Below are 22,532 nucleotides of genomic sequence, written 5' to 3'. Positions count from 1 at the left end.
TGGGTGACAATATGACTCATAGTTTAAGAGAGTGTATGACTGATGGTTTTAGTGAGAATAAGACTGACAGTTTGGGTGACAATATGACTGCTAATTTGAGTGAATATATGACTGTCGGTTTGGGTGAGAATAAGACTGACAGTTTGAGTGACAATATGACTGTTGATTTGAGTGAGTGAATGACTGACAGTTTGACTGACGGTTTGAGTGACAATATGACTGACGGTTTGAGTGACAATATGACTGACGATTTGACTGACAAGATGACTGACGGTTTTAGTGAGAATAAGACTGACAGTTTGAGTGACAATATGATTGTTGATTTGAGTGAGTGTATGACTTACAGTTTGACTGACAATATGACTGACGGCTTTAATTAGAATATTACTGACAGTTTAAGTGACAATATGACTGTGGTTTGACAGACACTATGAATTAGCTTTTTATTGAGAGTAAGACTGACGGTTTGACTGACAATATGACTGACAATTTGAGTGACAATATGACTGACGGTTTGACAGCCTCTATGACTTACGGTTTTATTTAGAATATGACTGAGAGTTTGGGTGACAATATGACTCATAGTTTAAGAGAGTGTATGACTGATGGTTTTAGTGAGAATAAGACTGATAGTTTGAGTGACAACATGACTGACGTTTTGACTGACAATATGAGTGACGGCTTTAGTTAGAATATGACTTAGAGTTTAGCTGACAATTGGCTGACAGTTTGAGTGACAATATGACTGAGAGTTTGACTGACAATATGACTGATGGTTTGAGTGAGTGTATGAATGAGAATATAACTGACGTTTTGACTAACAATATGACTGACGGTTTGACATCGAAATTCATTCATATATATGTATTGATCAATGCAATCACCCTATTTAATATTATTATTTATCAATTAATTTTTCATTACTACATGCTCTCAATTATTATGACATTAATATTTATCAATAAATATTTCATTACTATATGCTCCCACCAAATTTGACATTATTGTTCTTTGACAAATTTTTCTTTATTAAAGACACTCTCACAAATTCATATCAATATATTTTAATTATCACCTATTCCAATCCATTTTCATATTCATATTCTTATTGAGTTAGAATAAATTGAGGATGACTGAGAATCAAATTATAATTAGTGAGAATCAATTGAAGAATACTGGGAGTTAATTAAGGTTGTTTAAGAATAAATTGTGAATAAGTGACAATCAATTGAGGATGAGTGAGAATCATTTGATTATTAGTGAGATTCAACTGAACATCAGTGAGAATCAATTGAATAATACTAAGAAGAAATTGAGGAAGAGTGAGAATCACTTGATTCTTAGCGAGAATCAATTAAGGATGAGTAAGAATCAATTAATAAGTAGTGAGAATCAATTTAGGGTGACTGAGAATCAATTGATTCTTAGTGAGAATCTATTGATAATTAATGCGAATCAATTGATTATTTGTGAGAATCAATTGATCAGTAGTGAGGATCAATTGATTATTTGTGAGAATCAATTGAAGATGAGTAAGAGTCAATTGAGGATGAATATGTGTCTATTCTGATATGACTTAGTATCTACTGAGGCTAGATGCTAACATCTTACTTTTATGATCATAATTTTTCAACTCCATTAATATAGGGTGTCCAAAGGTGCGTTTAGCACAGCGCTCTATATGAGACTATTAAAGGAGATATATGCTGATTATAAATATATAATAAAAAATATGAATATATGTATATGATGAGTATGTTGTATTTTGGCGCCATGCCGGGATATAAAATGAATTTTGAGACAAGAGGCGGTTTCGCGGGAAATTTTGGCGGGATTTTTTTCATTTTTTTAATGAATCATAAAGAAAACATCCTCGCTCTTGCAAAAAAATGCAAAGACTGTAAAAAAATCTACGAGACATTGGTAAAATGCTTCGGTATGGATGCTCCTAGCTATTCCACTGTAACGTATCATGTTAGGATGTATCACTTCATGAACAAAAAGGCGCCCATCATAAAAATTGACAAAAAATCGCCGGATCAAAGAAAAATCAAAGCAATTCTTCAAGCGCTAGATGAAGACCAAGAGCATCACTCAGAAGATAGAGAGATGACAAAGATACCACGTACAACAGTCAGTTATTATCTGCACAATTATTTGAACTACAAACTAGCGTATACACGTTGGGTTCCGCACAACCTTAATTCAGTTTCAAAAAAAAATCTAGAGTCCAATCTTCGAAAGAGCTCCCTCTATATTGGGTGCGTATCAATCAAGAAGTTTCGCTTTTTAGTAACAGGGGACGAGTCTTGGTTTCAATATGCAACAGAAGCCAAAATCATGTGGATCCGAAGATGAAAATCCGCAAACATTCCCAAGAAAAAAATTGACACACCAATGATGATGTTGTCGGTTTTTTGGGGCGTGAATGGCATCATCGCAATTGATATTCTTCAAAAACCTAATACGATGAATGCTCAGTATCTAATTGACAATGTTCTTACTCAAATTATCAATTCTGATGAGTTTGAGAAATCCAAACAACAAAAACAAAAGTTTGCAATTCATTTTGATAATTCAAGAGTTCACAAAAGTCATAAGGTAATGAATTACTTGGTGGAAAACAATGTCAAAGTTGTTCCAAACCCAATTTATTCACCTGATATTGCACCTCTGACTTTTATTTATTCGGCACGCTAAAAAAAGAGCTGAAGGACGCAAATTCGCGAGTCCAGATGATCTTGAAAATTTTGTAAGAGAGCAATTTGAGCAATTTTCTCATGATGATTTAAAGCGTGTCTTTCAAGCCTGGATCGATCGCTGCGAACGCGTGATTGAATCCAATGGTGATTATATTTAAATAAACTTTATATATATGTAACTTGTTTATTTCTATTCGCAGTATTCAGGTTTGTGCTAAACACACCTTTGGACACCCTATATTTATAACAATATTTTGATTACTATTTAAATAATTTTATCAAATGATAATTATTAACATATATTAAGAGTATGTTTAATTTTCAACATACTCTTAAAAATCCGAAATTTTTAAAAAAGTGACAATTTTTTTAATGCTAAACCATCTTCATCTACCATTAAATGTTTCGGATGATTTGATTTTAATTCAGTTGGGTTCTATTAGATGTAATAGTGTAAATTCTGATTCAACAATTTATCCAGATATTATTCTTCCAATAAACCCTATCAAAAAGAATGGTATACAAATAAAATAACTTATCAAGATGGTAAACCTAAATTCACTGTTTTGGATTCATTATCAAATGCATATGTCGGAGATTCACCATCATATCCTTGGGGACAAATCGTTTCAAAAATCAAAGAATTAAACAGAAATATTAAGAATGTATATAATTTTGGACATAAATTATTTGGATTTGAAAATAAATCTATCATTTGTTATTTGGAGGAACTCAAAGAGCGTTTTATCTCGAATAGCGATGAAGTAAAGTATCTTCAAACATATGAAACAACACCTAAATTTCAGAAATCCGCTGAAGCTTTTACAGAAATGGTAAATATGATTATAAGTGAAAAATATTTGCAAACAGATCTCAGTCAAATTAAAATCAAAATCCATCGTCTAGGGGAACAATATATTCTTAAATTTTTAGAAGCATTTATAATTGCCCGCCCCAAATTTTATGCACAGGTTATAGGTTTCTTACAAAATTTTTCATTTGACCAGGAATTATACTCAAAAGCAGGAATTTCTAAACCATTAATACAAGCAATAATTAATGGCGATAAAAGATATTCGAATATTTTTGCTTTTTCAGGAAAATCGTGTGATTTAACAATCGAAGATTTTATTAATGTTTTAATTTCAGATCAAACAAATCAAAATGGTGAAGAATATTATCAAATACATATCAGATCTATATTGGATAATAGTAAATATTCTTTCTATGAACTAGCAGTTAAATTTGAATCAATTAATATTTTAAATTCGTGTAATATAGATAATGTTACACCAATCATGAAAGCATTGATAATGTCAAGCCCAAACGAAACAATTTTCAAAATGAATGATAAATTCAATTTGCAGACTTATCAATTTACAAACCAAATCAAGTATGTTTTATCTTTTGCATACAATATCTCAGAGTTATTTTCTACATTTAGAAATCCATTACTCTCTTCGATTGTTTCAAAAAATAATATTATATCAGTAATGAATTTGAATGAAAGCAAAGTTATTCGTTTAAAGATTCATTTAATCTTCCATGAGGCCCTAATTCAAAATAATGATTTTATGTACAAGAACTTTAATGTTTTGAATCAAATAAAAAACAATGACCTTCTGGAAATTTTAGCAAAAGCTTGTTTGAAAGCTGACAAAAAAATTCAAGCAGATTTTGAACAAATCATGGGTATTAAATTTACAGCGATCAAACAATTTCATGAATCCATAGAAAAAATTCCAGTTGATCGGTCTCCAATTACAATAGATGGTTGCCATATTTGTTTTGAATGCTCTAAAAATACTGATATTGAAAAACTCAAATCAATGCAATTAATTCTAATAAGCCCTGGTATTCATATCAATGTGTTAACTTATGAACAAACATTGAAGTTTTTGGAACAAATGCCAGCATTTATTCATTTGGGCCTTTCCAATATAAGTTCTGATCGATCTGTAAACTTAAATTATTTTCTACTTCAAAACGAAGATTATTCCCCTTTAAAAATTTCTACAGATAATTATTATTACTTTAAGATCACATTGTATGACAAAATTGTATTCTTTGAATATTCAAAAGTATCAGATACGTTGTGGATGATTACTGTACCAAAAAACATGAAAAACATAAAATAGTTAGTATCATGAAATTGGGTACCAAGGGTCTACGCCCCACAGTCCCCCTTTTCATGTTTTGACAAAATAATCGGATATCGTAAATTTACAAAACATATTTTTGACATTTACAAAAATAAAAAAAAATTTAAAAAAAATTAACTTTAAAAAATAACCTTAATTTATTTTTATTTTATTTTTTTATTTTTATATAAATATGTCAGATTACATTTATTACGACACTTTTCCTGAACGTTTCCATGAACTTTTCAAAACGCAAGTAAAACTAAGAAACATGCATTTTAACAGAAGCGAACCCATTGATGAAATCAGAAATCCTGAATATATTATAATACCTTATGATGCTAAATTTATTGCGTACATTCCTTATGGACGTAGAGGAACTAAAACAATTTCAACAAAGACGAAAAATTATTTCTGGAGTGATGAGGAAGGATGTATTTTCTACATTAATGCATACTTAAATAAAGTCACATACGTTAAAACCATTGGTTATACATTCTTTGAATTTTTCATATTTGATGACGATGGAAACAGACGCGCAGTTTATCCATTCGAATATACTTATAACTGTTTTCATAAAGCCCTAAATGAATATATAGTAAGTAAAGGACTGATACCGGAAGAATAACGTTAAAATTTTTTATTTATTTTTTTATCATAGATTTTAACACCCAGAGTAAAAATAAACTTAAAAATAAATTAACTCAAAAATTTTTTAATTTCTGTATATACTAAATTTTTCATAAATGATAAAATTAATTTAGAGGGCTCTTTGAGCCCATCTCGCCGCTACGCGGCTTAGGGTAGATCTAACCCGATATCTAACCTCATTTCTAACCTCGCCGCTTAGTGGCTCAGACCCTTTGGGTCTTTTCTAACCTTGTGAATTTTCAACAGTAAATATGCTGGCATGATTCGGGGATGTCATCATCAGTGTCATCCACATACGTTAAAGATTCATACCATAAACGAGCTTCACGGGAGATGAGAAGTAATGAAACGATAATTAATAATTTATTAGTAAAATTCATTTTATATAAAAATAAAATTTTATATCTAATCTGATTTTTCGAATTCTTCTAACTTCTTCTTCAGTTCTGCTATGTTATCTTCATATAATTTAATCTTTCTTAATATTCCATCTTTATTTAATGGCTGCTTAATTTTTCTAAATTGAACTCTACCATCTTTCATTTGATGAACATAAAAACCTTCTGGAATAGTTCCTGATTTAATGTATTCAACTAAAAACTTTTGTTTTGTTGCTTCAGTAATTTTAGTACTCATTTTATTAAAAGTAAAAAAATAAAAAATATTTTTAAAATTAACTTTATTTTTTATGAGGACTCTCTGAGTCCATCTGAGCCTCTTAGCGGCTTCGTCGTCTTTTCCTTAATTCCTGCGGATCAACTAGGTCGGTTGAAGGTCTATTACTTTCTTTATAGTGTTTATAAAGTTTATAAGCCGCCATATGATAAGGATAATTAAACCATAAATACGCTTTACCTAAAGTTTCAATCGATTATATAAATCATTATTGTTAGGCGTTTCAGGTGGTGCAGGGTATTCGAGAACATCTCTAACCATTTAATTACTTTAAAACTCTTGGTTTCTTTTTAGTTTTTAACGGTTTCTTTGCTTTTGCGATTTTAGCTAAAATATATCTTCGACCGTAATGGAACCAATTCGAACCTCCTGTTTTAGGGTCAAAAGGTCTTCCATAACCGCCAGGGTCATATGGTGCGACTGCAGTTACTGACGCTGGCGCTGGTGCTGAATTAATCGGCGGTGCCTCAATTGGTGGATATTCTGGCTGTTTCTCCTTTTCTTTAAGTGAATTTAATTTAAACTCTTCACCATTCAACTGACCTTTAAAATCTTTTAGCTGCTTAGATATTTCATTATCTTCACCTAAAAGATTTTGCGACTGTCAGCGACCCAGTTACCTAATTTCTTTAACTTTTCAGATTTTAATTTTCTGGCAGCAGCTCCCACAAGCATTCCAGCATTATTTTTTAAAGCTTTTGATACAGCTCCACCAGTTAAACCGTCAATAGCTTTATAACCTCCATACAAAGCTGATAGTGTTGAAAATACCATTTAATGCTTATTAAAATCATTTCTCATAATGATTAACTCATAAAATTTTTCATCGGAGCTAAACGTTAATGAAACTCTGACTTTTTCACCACTGAACCTCTTTATTAGTTCATTAATTCTATCAATTATATTAGCACATTTACTTACATCATCAATGATAGTAATATCATCACAAATTATTTTTACATTTAACGACGTCATTTATTACAAATTAATTTCTTCTATTCTTTAAATAATTAACTGCGGGCGTACTACGTGGGAGTGGGTCGTGGCGCCTTATGCGCTGACTAATTGCTTGAAACAGTGTAAATTTTTTCAGACCTGTTGGAATAATATCAGCCACGGCAGTTTGATTAATCGGCATTCTATATAAATTTCTATATAAATATGGTCCCGCTACAGCACCAGCAGCTAATAAAAGACCTACAGGAATTACAATTCTATTATAGTTCCGCGGTTTAGGGTCTTCATCAAAACTAGCCCATGCGCTTTCAGTCGTTGAACTCATTTATATATAATTAAATTTTAATAAGCGATTAATATGAGTTCGATAATAATGCTATCTTTTCTATCACCAGGAAGGACAATATCTTTTAGGCTCGATGGTTCAACTAATTTTATATTAAATTTATTAACATAATTAGTTATTGAATAATGCTTCGGTGGAGAATATAAGCAGTTCGTTAAACATAAAATTGAATCTTCTGCGAACTCACTTATACTCGATTTAATGATTGCCGCTTCTCTGGACCAAACGCTGTGAAAAGAAATTGAAGTTAATAAATTACCTTCTGCCCTCACGGCTATTGATTTTGGTAAATATTCTAAAAGGTCGATTAATGTTATTTCTTTTGCTCCAAAAAGAGCCATTTTCTTAAAACATTCTTCATCATTGATTCCTGTAATAGCTCTAAAATTTTTATTCGTGTATATATTTTCAATCTCATCACCGACAGCACCATCTTTTAAATCAAATATGAAACCAGCTTTTGAATTTGAATTAACACGAAATTCTATTGAATTAGTTTCAAAACTATAAAACATATCAACTTCATTAGGTTAAGGATATCCGGCACCTTTTAACTGTTCAATAAGAACCGATTTAATCTTTTTATTAAATGCTGTCATATCATCTCCTGTGTCTAAATCTATATAAATCTGTAAATCATATTGATGATTATCTCTTATTATTCCAAAGTTATATAATTCAATGGTTCGTCCTGCAGGAATGGTTTTTATCTGTCTTATTTCAATTGCTTTTTCGCCAGTGTTATAATCAACCCAGTGTTTAGGGTATTCATAAATGTATTCACCATTGATTATTTTAAACGGTTGTGAAAATATGTGCTCATAATAGATTTTAATACTTTTATCATTAAGACTGGGAACGGTATTAACAAAATTTCTGACTTGCATTTTTAATTATAATAAAATGAAACATTTATTTGAAGAAGTAGATGAAAAAATGAATGAAAAATCTGATAAACTCAATAGTTCATTAATTCTTCCCTTCAGTAATGATTATCAGTTCTGTTCAAACGGTGTGTATTTCTATTGTGGAAAAATGGGTTCGGGAAAGACTTTTAATTTAATTCGTCATATTTTAATTACTGAACGTTTAGGTCAAGATTCATATTATGACCAAATCATTATATCAGCAACTTCAGATTCAATGGATTCAACAGCGAAGACGTTTATGTCAAAAGTTCAAGCATCAGTAATTAAAGTTCCGGATAATGAGTTAATTTCTTTTCTTCAACGATATATAAGAAGAAAGAAGAATTATTATGCATTAGTTGAATTTAAACAATCAGGAATGCAAAAGACCTCGGAAGAAATGGAAAGAATTATTGATAAACATCATTTGAGACAGCAGGATGGTACGTATGATATGAAACGATTGACAAACTACATTCTCTCGAAACTTTCAAAATATCCGTTCAAAAAATATTCATCAAACACTTTATTAGTTTGTGATGATTTCGCTGGTAAAGGTTTAGTTTCAAAACCAGATTCACCATTAGCTAATTTAATTACTAAAGTCAGACATTACCACATGACTGTTGCAATACTTATGCAAACGTGGAGGTTTTTAGCATTAAACATAAAACGTTTAATTACTGATTTCGTTATATTTCAAGGTTTCTCAAAATACGATATAGAATTAATTTGGAAGCAATCAGGTATAACATTACCTTTTGATGAAATCTGGGATGCTTATAAATCACTCATTTCACCACGTTCATATTTAGAAATTCATATAATGACTAATACAATTAATGTTAAAAATATACCTTGGGAAAGACCAACATTATTTTAAAGCTTTATTTTTAGATGAGGTGTAGTGAATAGATTCCATCCATCTCTATCACCATTTCTGTTTATATTTTTGGTGTCATTCATGTCCACACTTTCTGGATCAGTTAGTTTTTGAGGATAAAGATTAGAATAACTGTTTTTAATCGATGGTGCTTCACCTTTTAACGCATAAACTCTATTACTTTCTGCATATTTAATGTTTGAACCACCAGAACCATCATTAACGTAAATAGTAAATGGTTTATAATCGATGTTCATATTTCGACTTCTGACTTTTGCCTTCTTATTTATTACTTCAACATCTTTATAAACTGCGCCCGTTTCAGTGAATTCAACAAGATTTTCATTTTCAAGTTTCACGTTTAAACCTTTATCAAAGATATTATTCATTTTTATAGTAATAAAAGGTTTTTATTCTCTAGAAAATGAGAAGTAAATCCATCTTAGCCGGTGCAGTGAATGTTCCAATCGAACCGACGTCGAATGTTGATTCAAGAACGACAAATAATATTATAATCAAAAATTATAGTTCTGAGAACTTGAAAGAAAAGGAACCTATTTCCTATGGTCCTGTGAAAGAACTTAAGTCGGTTAATTTAAACACAGCTTCAAACGCAAACGCTAACAGTGAAGTTAAGTTAGAATATCCACCTCCATTAGAACCAATCATATCGCGTGATGCTCAAGAAGAGCTCAAAGGGTTCTCGGGCTCATTGAGCCCTAACCCTTATTCAACTATTCAAACAAATCCTTCAGATAACGTAGACCATTACCTCCTTAATTTATACCAAACAATATTACTTAAAGATGATAAGAAGCTTTTGATAAATCTTATTAGTAAGAATCAAATAATTTTAACAAAGGAGGATTTAGAAAATGTTATATCAAGAATAACAGGGAAACAGTGCGTTATTGATTATCTCGACCCCGAAATCGAATGCTGCGGTCAGATGCCGGTATTTATGAAAATCGGTAGTATTAGAATAATCGAAACACCAGGAACTACAGGAGTTGAGTTTAAGTATAAATATTCAAATGAATACACAAAACTTTCAACAGAATATAAACTCTGCTTGAAATATGTTTTAACGAATTAATTTAAGATTTATATTTTTATCCCTGGTTCATCATCTAGTCCATTAGCTCTTATATTAGACCAAAAATCAACTTCTATGGTCATCTGCACAGGAGCTTTAATTTCAATTGGTTCGCCTTGAAAATCAACTAATCTAAATGTCATATCTTTTAAATGGTGTGGTTGAATTCGAACCCATTTGCCTTCGTGCCTTAATAAAATCGGAAAATTAGGCATGAATACAGAATTAACGGCGTAACAGAACGATTTATATTCTATAACAGAATTTTTATTATTAACTCCTGAAATTCCTGTTACATTACTTATTTTTGATTCAACATATAAACAGTTTCCATAACAGATGTAGGGCGCAGACTTCATTTCAATTATATATTTTTGATTTTCAATAGAAGATTTTAATGGTAATTCTTGATGATAAGCGCCTAGTAATAAACATGCCCGATGAGTCATATCAGTAATTTTAAATTCTTTTTCGGAACTGAATTTTATTATTCCTGAATCAGTTAATTCACAGTTAACGGCTCCGTTAAATTTTTCATCAATCCTTTCCTGAATCTTCAAATCTAACGTATCAATATCATATTTATTTCTTGCTTTAAAATGAATTTCAGTACTAATACCATCAATTTCAAATTAATGAAATCGTTAGTATCTGTTATAAAAATGAAGCGATAGTGCTAAAATCAAGAACTCTGAAAGCTAGTGGTTCATTCTGAAGACCAAGGTTAGTTTGTAATTTTAATGTCCCGTAATCATTAGGATCAGTACTTTGCAAATAGAACAACATTTTTATTCTAATTAAAAATATGAGTATATCCGCATATTCTTATGAAGCTGATAGGGCGAAAAGATTAATTTTTGGTTCATACACGTTTTCATTTGATGATGAGCATTTAATTATCACTGATGGAAAAACTGAACATTATATCTCATGGAAAGAATTTGAAAAATTCATTCCAATATTAACGCCATGTACAATGCCTTTCATAAAGGACGGTGAAATTATTGAAAAAGATAATACAACGGTATATAGGTCTGTTTATGAAGCATTAGAATATATGTTGAATTATAATCCCGAAAGATTTGACCCAAGCACTACGCCATGTGCAATGCCCTTTATTAAGGACGGTGAAATCGTAAGAGTTCCGAATTCAACGGTTTATACAGCTGTTCAAAACAGTTTACAAAACATTTTAGCGAATATCTTTAATTCAGAAACTACAGAAATAAAATTACCGTATATAACAGATGCTAAAGAAATTAAATCAAAAACAACAACATTATTTACGTCACTTAATGATTTAATGACTTATATAATTAATACTCCTTCTCCGACTACGGCATTTGATCCAAATTCGACGGTTTGCAGTGTACCTTTCATTAATGACAGTTCAGTAATTGAATTAAGGGAGTCAGTAGTAAATGAATCATTAAAAGCTTCATTAATGAAAATCATTGATTTTAACTCATTCATGAATACATATAATTCATTCATTAATGTTTCATACACTTCTAAAGAAGGTGAGCCAAAAACTATAGATAAAGCGGTGTATGAAATAAAAGCATCAATGACGAAATTGAATTCGTTAACTTTTGATGGTGATAGTTCCGTTAACAGCATGACATCAGGAAAAACGATTTTAACGAAAGAATATTTAAAATCTCATGTTAGTGAGTTCGTTGAAATTGAAAAAGAAGGCGGAATTAAGTTCGATCCACTGGGTTTCATTTTCGACTTAGCGAATGCGGGTGTTAGTTTCGCTGAATGGACAGCTATACAGAGTGAAATAAATGCAATATGGACGTTTTTGGGGTCAAAAGCGTGAATGGGTGAGCTTGTAGATGCTGCAAGAACATTAGGTGAAACGGGAAATTTTGTAGATGGTTTTAAAAGACTTGTTTCAAATGTTTTAACAAACACAAAGAAATTATTTAGATATACCATACATAACGGACAGATTTTCGAACAGGTAGCAACAAACCTCCGGTTATGGCTGCGTTGATGATGGTTAGAGACATAAAGCCGCGTAGCGGCGAGGGCGAAGCCCACGAAGAAGAGGAGAAACCAGAGGATACGGGTCAGGTTATTCGAGACATTAAAAACGTGTATCCTGAAGTTATTGATTTATTTAGAGGTGTTAATGATTCGATTTCAAATCATTCTATAACCCTTGATGAAGAGAATAAATTAACAGATTATATATTCGTCATTATTGCAGAACTAATGAAGAGAATAAATGAAAAAGGTATAGCTGATATCATTAATGTAAGTGATGTAATGATGAAAAGAAATTTTGACTCATTATTTACAGAACCGAAAACAGAATATAGTCTTTATGACGTAATTACTGAATTAATGAAAAAGATTAATGATAATAAGAGTTCTGGCGGAAGAGTTGAATTAGAAGTGAATGATGTTAATGAGAAATTAGATAATAAAGCAGATAAAAACCATGTTCATTATATAAGTTCAGATGAACAGATTATAACGGATTATCATGGATATTTAACACAGGATGAAGAAGTGAAGACGGAAGATGTTAATGAAAGAAGATATAAATTCATTCGTGCTGAAGGTTATGACATACGCTGTACTGTACAGTATGACACGGGTAAAGCACCAGAAGCATTTGGTTATAACAATGAAATTTATGCTTCATACTTCTTTGTTAACGGTGTATTAGTTGAACCAAGATTTACATTGAGAGTTAAGGCAAAAATAACTTTTGAAGATGCTATTAAAAGTAAAGCTGACAAAGATGAACTTGACGCAACGAACAAAGTTTTGAAATCTCATAAACACAATATCTCCGATATAAATGAACTTCAAGCTACATTAAATAGTAAAGCTGACAAGAACCATACACATGAATCCTTCACTACTGTTAGAGCAGACGACATAATATTGAACTATACCCTTGGTTCAGGTGCACCTTTAGAGAATCCAAGTACAAGCGTAAAAGATACACTAAACTCCTTAAATAACAAATGTATAAATATCGAAGGTCATGTCAGAAACTTTGAAACATATGAACTACCAGCAATGTTAGATAAAAAAGCAGATAAAGAACATACACATAACTCCTTCTCAACTGTTGCTATAGAAAGTATTGAAGGAACGGTTGGCGGAACTGGTGGGGATGCATTATATTATAAACCTCCTAACTTTCCACAAGGTTTAACATCGAATGAAAACATAACAACGAAGAAAGACATTAGCTGTAAAAATGTTTATGTCATGGATGATGAAAATAGTGTTAAATTCACTGCTCAAGATTTATATGATAAGAAAGCCGACAAAACTTATGTAGATGAAAAAACAGAATATGCTAAGAACAAAGCAATAGATTTTACAGAGTGGACGAGGGAATGGGTCAATGAAAATTGTGTGAAGAAGTCAGAAGTAAATGATGCGGTTAATGGTAAAATTAATGAAAGATTTTCGAATATAGATTCATTAACAGTTAATGACATTCAATTACACCATCAATTACCGGGTCAAAAGAATGTGGAATATAATAATCTTACTCATGTTCTCGATGGTTTCGATGAATTTAGAACTGATGCAACAAATGCGATTACAAGCATGAAAAATGAAATATTGCAAGCTATATATCCTGTTGGTTCTTTATATACATCAATGAATTCAACAAATCCCCCAACAGTTCTGGGTTTTGGTACATGGCAGCAGATTGTAGATAAATTCTTATACTGTGCTAACTCTTCAAAGCAAACAGGAGGCTCAAAGAAAATTAAAGAAGCAAACTTACCTGCGCACACTCATACAGGAACGACAAACTTTTCTGGCGACCATAGCCACTCATTAAGAGACCACCCATTATACAACTCAGACTATAAAGCTGGCAATGACGTTTTATCTCCATCTTATAACAATTCAGCAAAAAAGACTTTTCGACCAACTGAACCAGGAGGAAATCATGTCCATACTTTCACAACAAATCCAACAGGCTCGGGTGAAGATTATATGCCACCATTTATGACTGTATTCGCATGGTACCGTCTTGAATAAAATCTTTATTTTTACATAAATGAGTTTAAAAGAAGTATTCGAATCATCACCGTGGAGGTCATTTAAAAAATTCTATGAAGCTGCAAAGAATGCGGGATTTAATGATAGAACAGAAATTAAGAGATTTTATGATGAAAATATAGTTCATCAGGTTAAAGTTAATCCTTACGATTATTACCTTCCCATTTACTCGAAAACCCATGATGCATATCAATTTGATACACTCGTTCAGAGTAAGAAAGGAAGAAAGCCACCATTTTTGATTTTCATTAATGTTAATACACGTAAAGCTTTTGCGTATATAATGAAAAATAAAGGAACAAAAGAAGTTTTAAGAGTTTTGCAGACGTTCGTGGCAGAACATCATCCCACTTCATTAACTTCAGACCAGGATTCAGCATACCTCAGTAATGAAATTACAGAATTTTTGATTAAACATAACGTTACTCATTACACGACTGAAGACCATAACCATAATATTTTAGGAATCATTAATCGTTTCATTAGAACGCTAAGAGATTTAAATAAAGAAAGAGATTTTACGGAGGAATCAATGAATAAAGTCATTAATGCTTATAATAAGTTCACCCATAACAGCACAGGATTTAAACCAAACGAAATGACTTCAAAAGAGGAGGATGAATACATAAAACAAAAGAGAATGTTAACGGAGGAAAGAAGAAGTTCATCATTACTGCCAGGAACTAAAGTTAGAATCATTCTTGAACATAAACCACATGAAAAGGTAAGAAATCAGTTAAGTGATGATTATTATATCGTTGATTCCTCACAGGGTAATGGTTATTTAATTAAAGCAGCTGACCATTCGGTCGCATTTTATCCACGATTTCGATTAGTTGAAAGCGAAAATGGAAGATTAGCTAAAACAGTTGATGAAGCGAAAAGAGGTATAGTTAATAAAATTGTGAGTTATGATGAAGACAAAGATGAATACACTGTCATTTATGAAGGAGGTGTGGATGATAAAATTCCTTCTAGAAATTTGAGAGAATCGAACCCCACACATTTATCGGAACTCGAAAAGGATTACTGGAAGGATAAAAATAAGCCAAAATTAATCAAAAAATTTTTATGAACTAAATATATTTTATGTCTGTAATTAATGAGATAATGAAGTAACGGATGAACTGCAGAAATATATTTTATCGTTAATGATTTTTAGGTTATTCAATAATTAATTATTTTTGAATAACTGAACGTGTCACCACGTCACCATGTGTCACCAGGTTAATTAACTTCTCTTAAAATTACTGACAGCATGACATTTAGACAACAGTCCAGGAAATAAATTTTATCGTTTATGTTTTCGTAAATGTTTTCATTAATTTTTTCATTAATTATGAACGTGTCACCACGTCACCATGTGTCACCGGGTTAATTAACTTCTCTTAAAATTACTGACAGTATGACATTTAGACAACAGTCCAGGAAATTTGATGCAGTCCAAAAATAAAGTTAGTTTTAAAATTATTTTTATTTTTTTATTCCTATATAAATGACAGCAACAAACAACAACAGCAACTATATCGTTTCTGATGAAAAAGTTATTGATTCATTAGCTGAGGAATTAGTTGTGGCAGAAACTAAAACCCTCAACGAAAGAATTGGTGAAAACAAGATTGATTTACATAACTATCTCAAACACGATGGAGGAAGAGGAAGGAAAACTGGTATGGCTTTATTAGTAAATAAAATATCAAATTTAACGACTATAGATGTTGATATCAATAAATCGTACAATGATGAACTTAAAGAAACAGTTAGAAAAGACATTCTATCAAAACTTTCGGATAAAGATGTTATCGTTAAAACCGCTTCAGGAGGTCTTCACATTTATTGTAACACTAATTTCTTTTATGCAGTTTCGAACAGAATGATTAAATGCTATTCTGCAATGATTATGATATTGATATCATGACTTCTATGGATGATTCAAAGCGTTCTTTAGTAGTTATGGCTGATTCAAGAGTTCGCAAGAATGCAACAGAACCAATCAAAACATACTCATTCATTCGTGGAAGTTACGATTCAACATTAACTAGAACAGTGAATGATATATTAAATGATTTGAATATTAAGGTAAGAGTTGAACAGAAGAACGAAGAAATAAAGACTATCATGAATGAAAACAAAGATGTAAACATTGACGATAAACTTGCCCAGAGCATAGTTGATGGCATCAGTGATTTTGAAGTACATAATGACGGTGGAAACATGAATTTAGAAAAAGAAGTTACATTATTCACACTGTTTCAAGCAATTAATTCGTTACCGGATCATTTGATTAATGAAGCATACGATAACGTTTATAACTTCTGCAATTTAACTGAAAATGCAAAAAGTAATTTTGAAAAAGCACGTAGTAGATATGCACATTTAATGACTTCTCCATTTGTTTTGGTGAAGATTCTAAAACTATACCAAAAGGAATATTATGATGAATACGTTTTGCCTTTATTACGTAAGCCAAAAATAACATTTGATATAAAACTTGATGATTCATTCTTGATAACAGATATTAGACGCAAGGCTGAAAATCATCAGTATAAAAACAGTTCTGAAGTAATTGAGGATTTATCACGTGTAATCCGTTTTGGAGATTGTGGAAATAAATATTTCATTCAAAAGGATTAAACATATCACGACAAAATGAATCAAATATCATTCGTTCTTCAATCAAACATGAAAGAGTCACTCAAAATGATTAAATTATTTAAAGAAGAAGGTAAAACCATAACAGCATGGGACGTACTATTAAATCAATTGTCTCATTAACCGTTAAGGGTGTTTGCTTTAAATCTGATTCCCAGATGTTTTCTCAACGTTTCAGGGTTATAAATACAACGTTCTCAAAAAACCAGATTACTCAAAAATTGAGATGTTTATGAATTTCATTAAAGAAGCCATTTGTGATAATAACGATGAAGTGTATAAATACCTTCTCGGCTGGATTGCATCAATGATTCAACATCCTGGAATCAAGAATGAAACAGCAATTATTTGAAAGGACTTCAGGGAACAGGTAAAAACAGATTTACAGACATTATTTCTGAACTTCTCGCCGGTTATTCAATCAAAAACATTACTGAAATAAGTGAGCTAACGGGTAATTTCAATTCAGTAGTTGAGAATAAAATGTTTCTTGTACTTAATGAACTCAAGAATGTAGGTGAAGATAGACTCGCAAACTTCAACGCTTTGAAATCAATTATTACGGATAATCAAATAAGAATTAATGAAAAGAATCAACCCAGAAGAACTGCTCAGAATGTTGCCAATTTCATTTTGGTAACTAATAACTTCTACCCTGTCAAAATTGAAGTTGGAGACAGAAGATACGTAGTTTTAAGAGTTAATGGTAAATTCAAGGGTCAATTTGATTATTTCAAGAATTTAATGGATTCATGCACTAAGGAATTTTATGATAATTTACTGACGTATTTTATGCAATATGACCTTTCATCGTTTAACGTACGAATCATACCGATGACTGAAGCCAAACAAGATTTAATAGAATTATCAACAAATCCTTTAGATGAATGGATAAATACACATTATGATGAATTGTGTGCAGGTATGACGTGTAAAAATGCTCTATGCTGCAAACCATCAGACATGAAAGACAAAAACTTTCAAATGAGCATTAAAGATAAATGTGAAAGGAAACAGAGAAGAATAGATGGTAAACAAACATGGTGTTATGTTTTGAAAGAAGAAATGAAAGGATTATATAAACAGGTTGAACCAAACGATAATGAGGATTCATTTACTGATGATGAAATACCTGTAAATGAAGCTTTATAAAGTATGATTTGAATTTATTTTTGCATTAATCCTGCTGTGATGTCAAAATGTCATGTTGTCACACTTTTTAAAAGAAGTTAATTAACCAGGTGACATATGGTGACGTAGTGGCACCATCAGTTCTTCAAAAATAATTCATAAATGCCTTCCTCCTTTCGTACCTGTTGTCTAAATGTCATGCTGTCATCATTTTTAAAAGAAGTTAATTAACCCGGTGACACATGGTGACGTGGTGACACCATCAGTTATTCAAAAATAAATTTTCTTATAAAGCTTCAGGGTCTATTTCCTCAATTACTTCACTTCCTTCTTCATCATATTCAATCGTTGCTTACTCAATTACTGGTAGGAGTTTATTGATTATATCTTTATTCGTTATTGTCTTCAGAGATGAAGGATAATATTTCACAACTACTTCACCTTTCTTGTATTCTTTCTGCTGCGATAAATCTAAGGCGATGCTGAAAAATTCAACGTTAGAGTTCTTCATAATCGTATAATGTGTATCTTTGATATTTACAAATATTCCTTTCTGTTTAAGTAATACTGCTATTTCATGTGGTGTGTAACGTTTTCTGTCAATAATGATAGTGTATGGTTTAACGAACTGACCGTATTTAGATTCTTTCACAAACTTTTTATTGAATATAACGTTCACGTTTTTTCCATTTATGAATTCACCCTTAACAGCAGTAGCGAGAGCATTGTATGAATAGAACTTGTATTCAGACATTATTTTATTAAAATTAAAAATATAAATTATTTTAAAAAATTAAGTTTATTTTTAAATTATATTTTTTACGGAAAATATTTTTTTTTATTTTCCATAAAAGATGTATAAAAAGCTATCTAGATTAGACCATGAAGAAATTAAGAAGTTATTGTAGAATGCTGACATTGAAGTTAGCAAAAGATATGCGACTAACAAATCTTCATTAGCTAAATACCTCAATGATTACAGAGGTGTAGTCACTTACGAGAAAATCAATGATTACATTAATAACAAAACATTTCCTTTAAATGATGTTCAGGTTAATTTATATCATAAACAAGTAGTACCGAAGGAAGTAAGAAAAGAAATGTATGATATAACTAATGTTAGTGTTGGGGAAACGAGAAAGAAGAAAAGCGATGAAGAAAAGAAAAATATAGCTGTAAAGTATGCAAAAGCAATTGCACAATTACGCAAAGCAAACGAAGTTATTAAATCTATAGACGATAAAGCTCTTGATGACGAAAAATGGTTAAAGAAGGATGAAAATAATAAACGCAAAAATGTTAAAGCAGGAAATAGAATCATAGATTTTAATATTCGTGAACTCAATGAAGAAAACAGAAATTACCTACATGAACGTTTCGGTAAAATGTTTATTAGGCTTCTGCAGAAGATAAAAGTAAATTCACAGCAAAAATGGATGATTTGTTATAAACTCGATGGTAAATTTACTAATTCAACATTGAATATCGAGAACATCGGAGCTTTGCTTCATCAGTTAAAGCAAGAAAACTTTATAACAGAGATTGAAGCAAACGCAGCCGGAATAATTGAAAAACATTATGATTTCTTCATGACAAATATTAAGAACCTCGAAGAAATTAAAATGTATGATTTAACTGAATATGAAGGATTAACGATGAGCGATATTAAGAAAGGTAAGCCACAGAAGAGAGAAAAAAGAGATGAAAGCAAATTAACAGACCAGCAAAGATTATTAAACAGACTTAAAGAAATAGGAAAAAAAATAGATGATTTTTGGAATGAAATTCTTGATGAAAAGAGAACGAATAAAAAGAGAAGTGGTGAGTTTTGGAATATTTGCAGATTACCTATAAATCTTGAACGCTATCAAATTTTCAATGAACTTAACAAAAGAACTGCTAAGTTGATGACAGAAGATAACTGCTTCGTTTATGCTTGCATTCAGGCTGGAGTTGATGAGCAGACGGTAGACCACATGCGTGAAGTTATTAGAGTTAGAGATTTTCCACAAAGTAAGATTCAGGAAATTTCTAACGCAACAGGCATAGCATTTAATGTTACCATTGGTTATTTCAATGACTCTAGACATAATGAAATAAAGAGATATATACCAAAAGAATGTGAAACTGTTCGAACTATTGACTTACTTCTTGTTGAAGACCATTACATGTTAAATGAAAGATTACCTATGACAACATATTTTATCATAAATTATAACGAAATTCTCAAATCATTAGGCGGCTGGAATATTGAGCGTCAAATGAAAATATATAAGAAAAGGGAAAATAGATTTGTTATTGATTCTACGCGAACAACTCCTTTATGGGATATTTTGAAAACATTAAGAGAGTGCAATTACTTTGAACCGTTATCTTATGGTGAACTTTTCACTTATACAACAGATTTATATAAACAAAAACTTGCACCGTTTAAAGATTTAAATTATACCCCGAACTACTGTGTTCAGTTAAAGAAAAAGTCTGAAAGTAAAGATAGTGATAAATCAAAACAAAAATTCATTCCTGAACACATTTTCTTCGCTGACTTTGAATGTAGCACTGATGGAGTTCATAAAGCCTTTAACATTTGTTATGATAGTGAAGATGGAAAGATTAGCGAAAGCATTTGGGGTCAAAATTGTGCAACAAAATTTTTAGAAAGAATTCCTGATAAAAGTTTAATATATTTTCATAACCTCAGTTATGATATCAATTTCATTTTAAGACATTTAACAGAAATTAGCGGAACACCAATTATTAAGGGTTCTAGAACAATGCAGATAACGGGAATATATAAAGGTAAAGCAATCATTATTAAAGATTCATACACTGTTATAAATAAGAAGCTTAAACTATTTCCTGAAATGTTTCATTTGCAGTGTGGTGAAAAGGAAGTATTTCCGTATCAATATTATTCAAGCTCTTTATTAGTTAATGATAACAAAACTGGCGTAATTTCTGAAGCGTGTAAGTTTGTAAAAGATATTGAAACGTTCATGAAAAACATAGATTTAATCGAAAACTGCAGAATAGATGAAAACCATTTCGATTTAGAAAAATATAGCTCATTTTATTGCAAACAGGACGTAAGGATTTTAAGAGAAGGTTTTGTTAAGTTCAGAAATGATATATTGAAAGAGTTTGATTTAAACGTTTATGATTACGTTAGCATTTGTTCAATCGCTAACAAACTTTTCGAAAACAGAGTATATTTCCCGAATGGAAATTTATATGACCTTTCAAATAAACCAAGAGAATTTATTTCACGCTGTATTCAAGGTGGAAGATGTATGCTGTCAGATAACATGAAACAAAAGAGCGAAAAGAAACTCATTGCTGACTTCGATGCTGTTTCATTATATCCTCGCTATCGCGAGACTTTATACTTTAGAAGGAATTCCAAAGGTTATGAAGAAAGAAATGTTAAACAGTGAATATTTGTTAAAACATTTATTCGATGATGACCAGGGCGAGCCTGAAGGTGAGAAATTCATTTCCGGATTCTTTGTTTTAATAAAAATAACCGAGATTAAGATTAAAAGGCACTTTCCATTAATAACAGTAGATCCAGAATTAAACCCGGAGCTAAAGGTTCCAAGAAGTTCTAACACATGCTGTTTAATGTATGTGGACCACATAGCTTTGCAGGATTTAATAAAATATCAGGGCATCAGCTGCGAAGTATTACAGGGTTACTACTACGATGAAAAAAGAGATTTTAGAATAAGAGATGAAGTAAGAAATTGTTTGAATTGAGATTAAAGTATAAGAAGGAAGAAAATCCGCTACAAGAAAATATTAAATTAATTTTGAACAGTATTTATGGAAAAACTATTTTGTCCCCGATAGAGTCGAAAATTAAAATCATTGATGATAAAGATGCTGTTAGGTATGCCATCAGAAATTATAACCATATCATTAAATTTGAAGGTTTAGATGGTTCGGATAAAACTATTTTCAAACTAACTAAAAGCATTTGCAGACACTTTAACTTTTGTCCCTTAGGTGTTAATATCTTATCTATGTCGAAACGTATCATGAATGAAGTATTTTGCACTGCTGAGGATATGGGACTTCAAATCTTCTACCAGGACTGTGATAGTATGCATATTTTCAATGAAGATATACCACGTTTAGCTTGGGAATTTCAGAAAAGATATGGTCGTGAATTAATAGGAAAGAATTTAGGTCAGTTTCATTCAGATTTTGCAGAAATCACAAAAGATAAACAAAGTTTAGCTTACAAGTCGATATTTTGTGGAAAGAAGACTTACATAGACCTTTTAATAAATGACATTGGTGAAGTTGCATTTCATGCACGTATGAAAGGCGTAAAACAA

The 22,532-nt window shown here is 31.1% G+C and overlaps 6 protein-coding genes and 5 pseudogenes across 11 annotated transcripts, besides 2 other annotated features; 7 read left to right on the top strand and 4 right to left on the bottom strand.

Annotated features, from left to right (window-relative positions):
- Positions 1 to 1,644: 1,644 nt before the first annotated feature.
- Positions 1,645 to 2,940: a mobile genetic element.
- Positions 1,741 to 2,860, top strand: TVAGG3_0510640 (annotated as a pseudogene). Its single transcript has one exon. A coding segment is annotated over exon 1 (1,120 nt).
- A 2,046-nt stretch (positions 2,941 to 4,986) lies between the features above and the next one.
- Positions 4,987 to 22,532: part of a mobile genetic element that runs on past the window's edge.
- Positions 5,900 to 6,130, bottom strand: TVAGG3_0510620 (uncharacterized protein; the record flags this gene model as incomplete). Its single annotated transcript, XM_001288717.1, has 1 exon — positions 5,900 to 6,130. One exon carries the CDS (start codon positions 6,128 to 6,130, stop codon positions 5,900 to 5,902), a length of 231 nt encoding a protein of 76 aa, XP_001288718.1.
- On the bottom strand, positions 6,435 to 6,707 carry TVAGG3_0510610 (protein of unknown function, DUF4107 family; the record flags this gene model as incomplete). The annotated part of the gene is made up of 1 exon (XM_051236923.1): positions 6,435 to 6,707. The coding sequence occupies one exon, from the start codon at positions 6,705 to 6,707 to the stop codon at positions 6,435 to 6,437; it is 273 nt and encodes a 90-aa protein (XP_051094747.1).
- Positions 9,688 to 10,359, top strand: TVAGG3_0510600 (uncharacterized protein; the record flags this gene model as incomplete). The annotated part of the gene is made up of 1 exon (XM_051236922.1): positions 9,688 to 10,359. One exon carries the CDS (start codon positions 9,688 to 9,690, stop codon positions 10,357 to 10,359), a length of 672 nt encoding a protein of 223 aa, XP_051094746.1.
- TVAGG3_0510590 lies at positions 10,368 to 11,145 on the bottom strand (annotated as a pseudogene). The gene has a single exon. A coding segment is annotated over exon 1 (778 nt).
- On the top strand, positions 11,417 to 12,235 carry TVAGG3_0510580 (annotated as a pseudogene). The gene has a single exon. A coding segment is annotated over exon 1 (819 nt).
- On the top strand, positions 12,784 to 14,388 carry TVAGG3_0510570 (keratin-associated protein family; the record flags this gene model as incomplete). Its single annotated transcript, XM_051236921.1, has 1 exon — positions 12,784 to 14,388. A coding segment is annotated over one exon (1,605 nt), but the record flags the coding sequence as incomplete, so codon positions are not given.
- Positions 14,408 to 15,484, top strand: TVAGG3_0510560 (integrase core domain containing protein family; the record flags this gene model as incomplete). Its single annotated transcript, XM_051236920.1, has 1 exon — positions 14,408 to 15,484. One exon carries the CDS (start codon positions 14,408 to 14,410, stop codon positions 15,482 to 15,484), a length of 1,077 nt encoding a protein of 358 aa, XP_051094744.1.
- TVAGG3_0510550 lies at positions 15,905 to 17,221 on the top strand (annotated as a pseudogene). The gene has a single exon. A coding segment is annotated over exon 1 (1,317 nt).
- TVAGG3_0510540 lies at positions 17,999 to 18,213 on the top strand (annotated as a pseudogene). The gene has a single exon. A coding segment is annotated over exon 1 (215 nt).
- TVAGG3_0510530 (uncharacterized protein) lies at positions 18,545 to 18,946 on the bottom strand (the record flags this gene model as incomplete). The annotated part of the gene is made up of 1 exon (XM_001279841.2): positions 18,545 to 18,946. One exon carries the CDS (start codon positions 18,944 to 18,946, stop codon positions 18,545 to 18,547), a length of 402 nt encoding a protein of 133 aa, XP_001279842.2.

Source organism: Trichomonas vaginalis, chromosome II (genome assembly GCF_026262505.1).
Source record: "Trichomonas vaginalis G3 chromosome II, whole genome shotgun sequence".
Classification (NCBI taxonomy): Eukaryota; Parabasalia; order Trichomonadida; family Trichomonadidae; genus Trichomonas; species Trichomonas vaginalis.
This window is presented reverse-complemented; position numbering and strand designations above follow the sequence as displayed.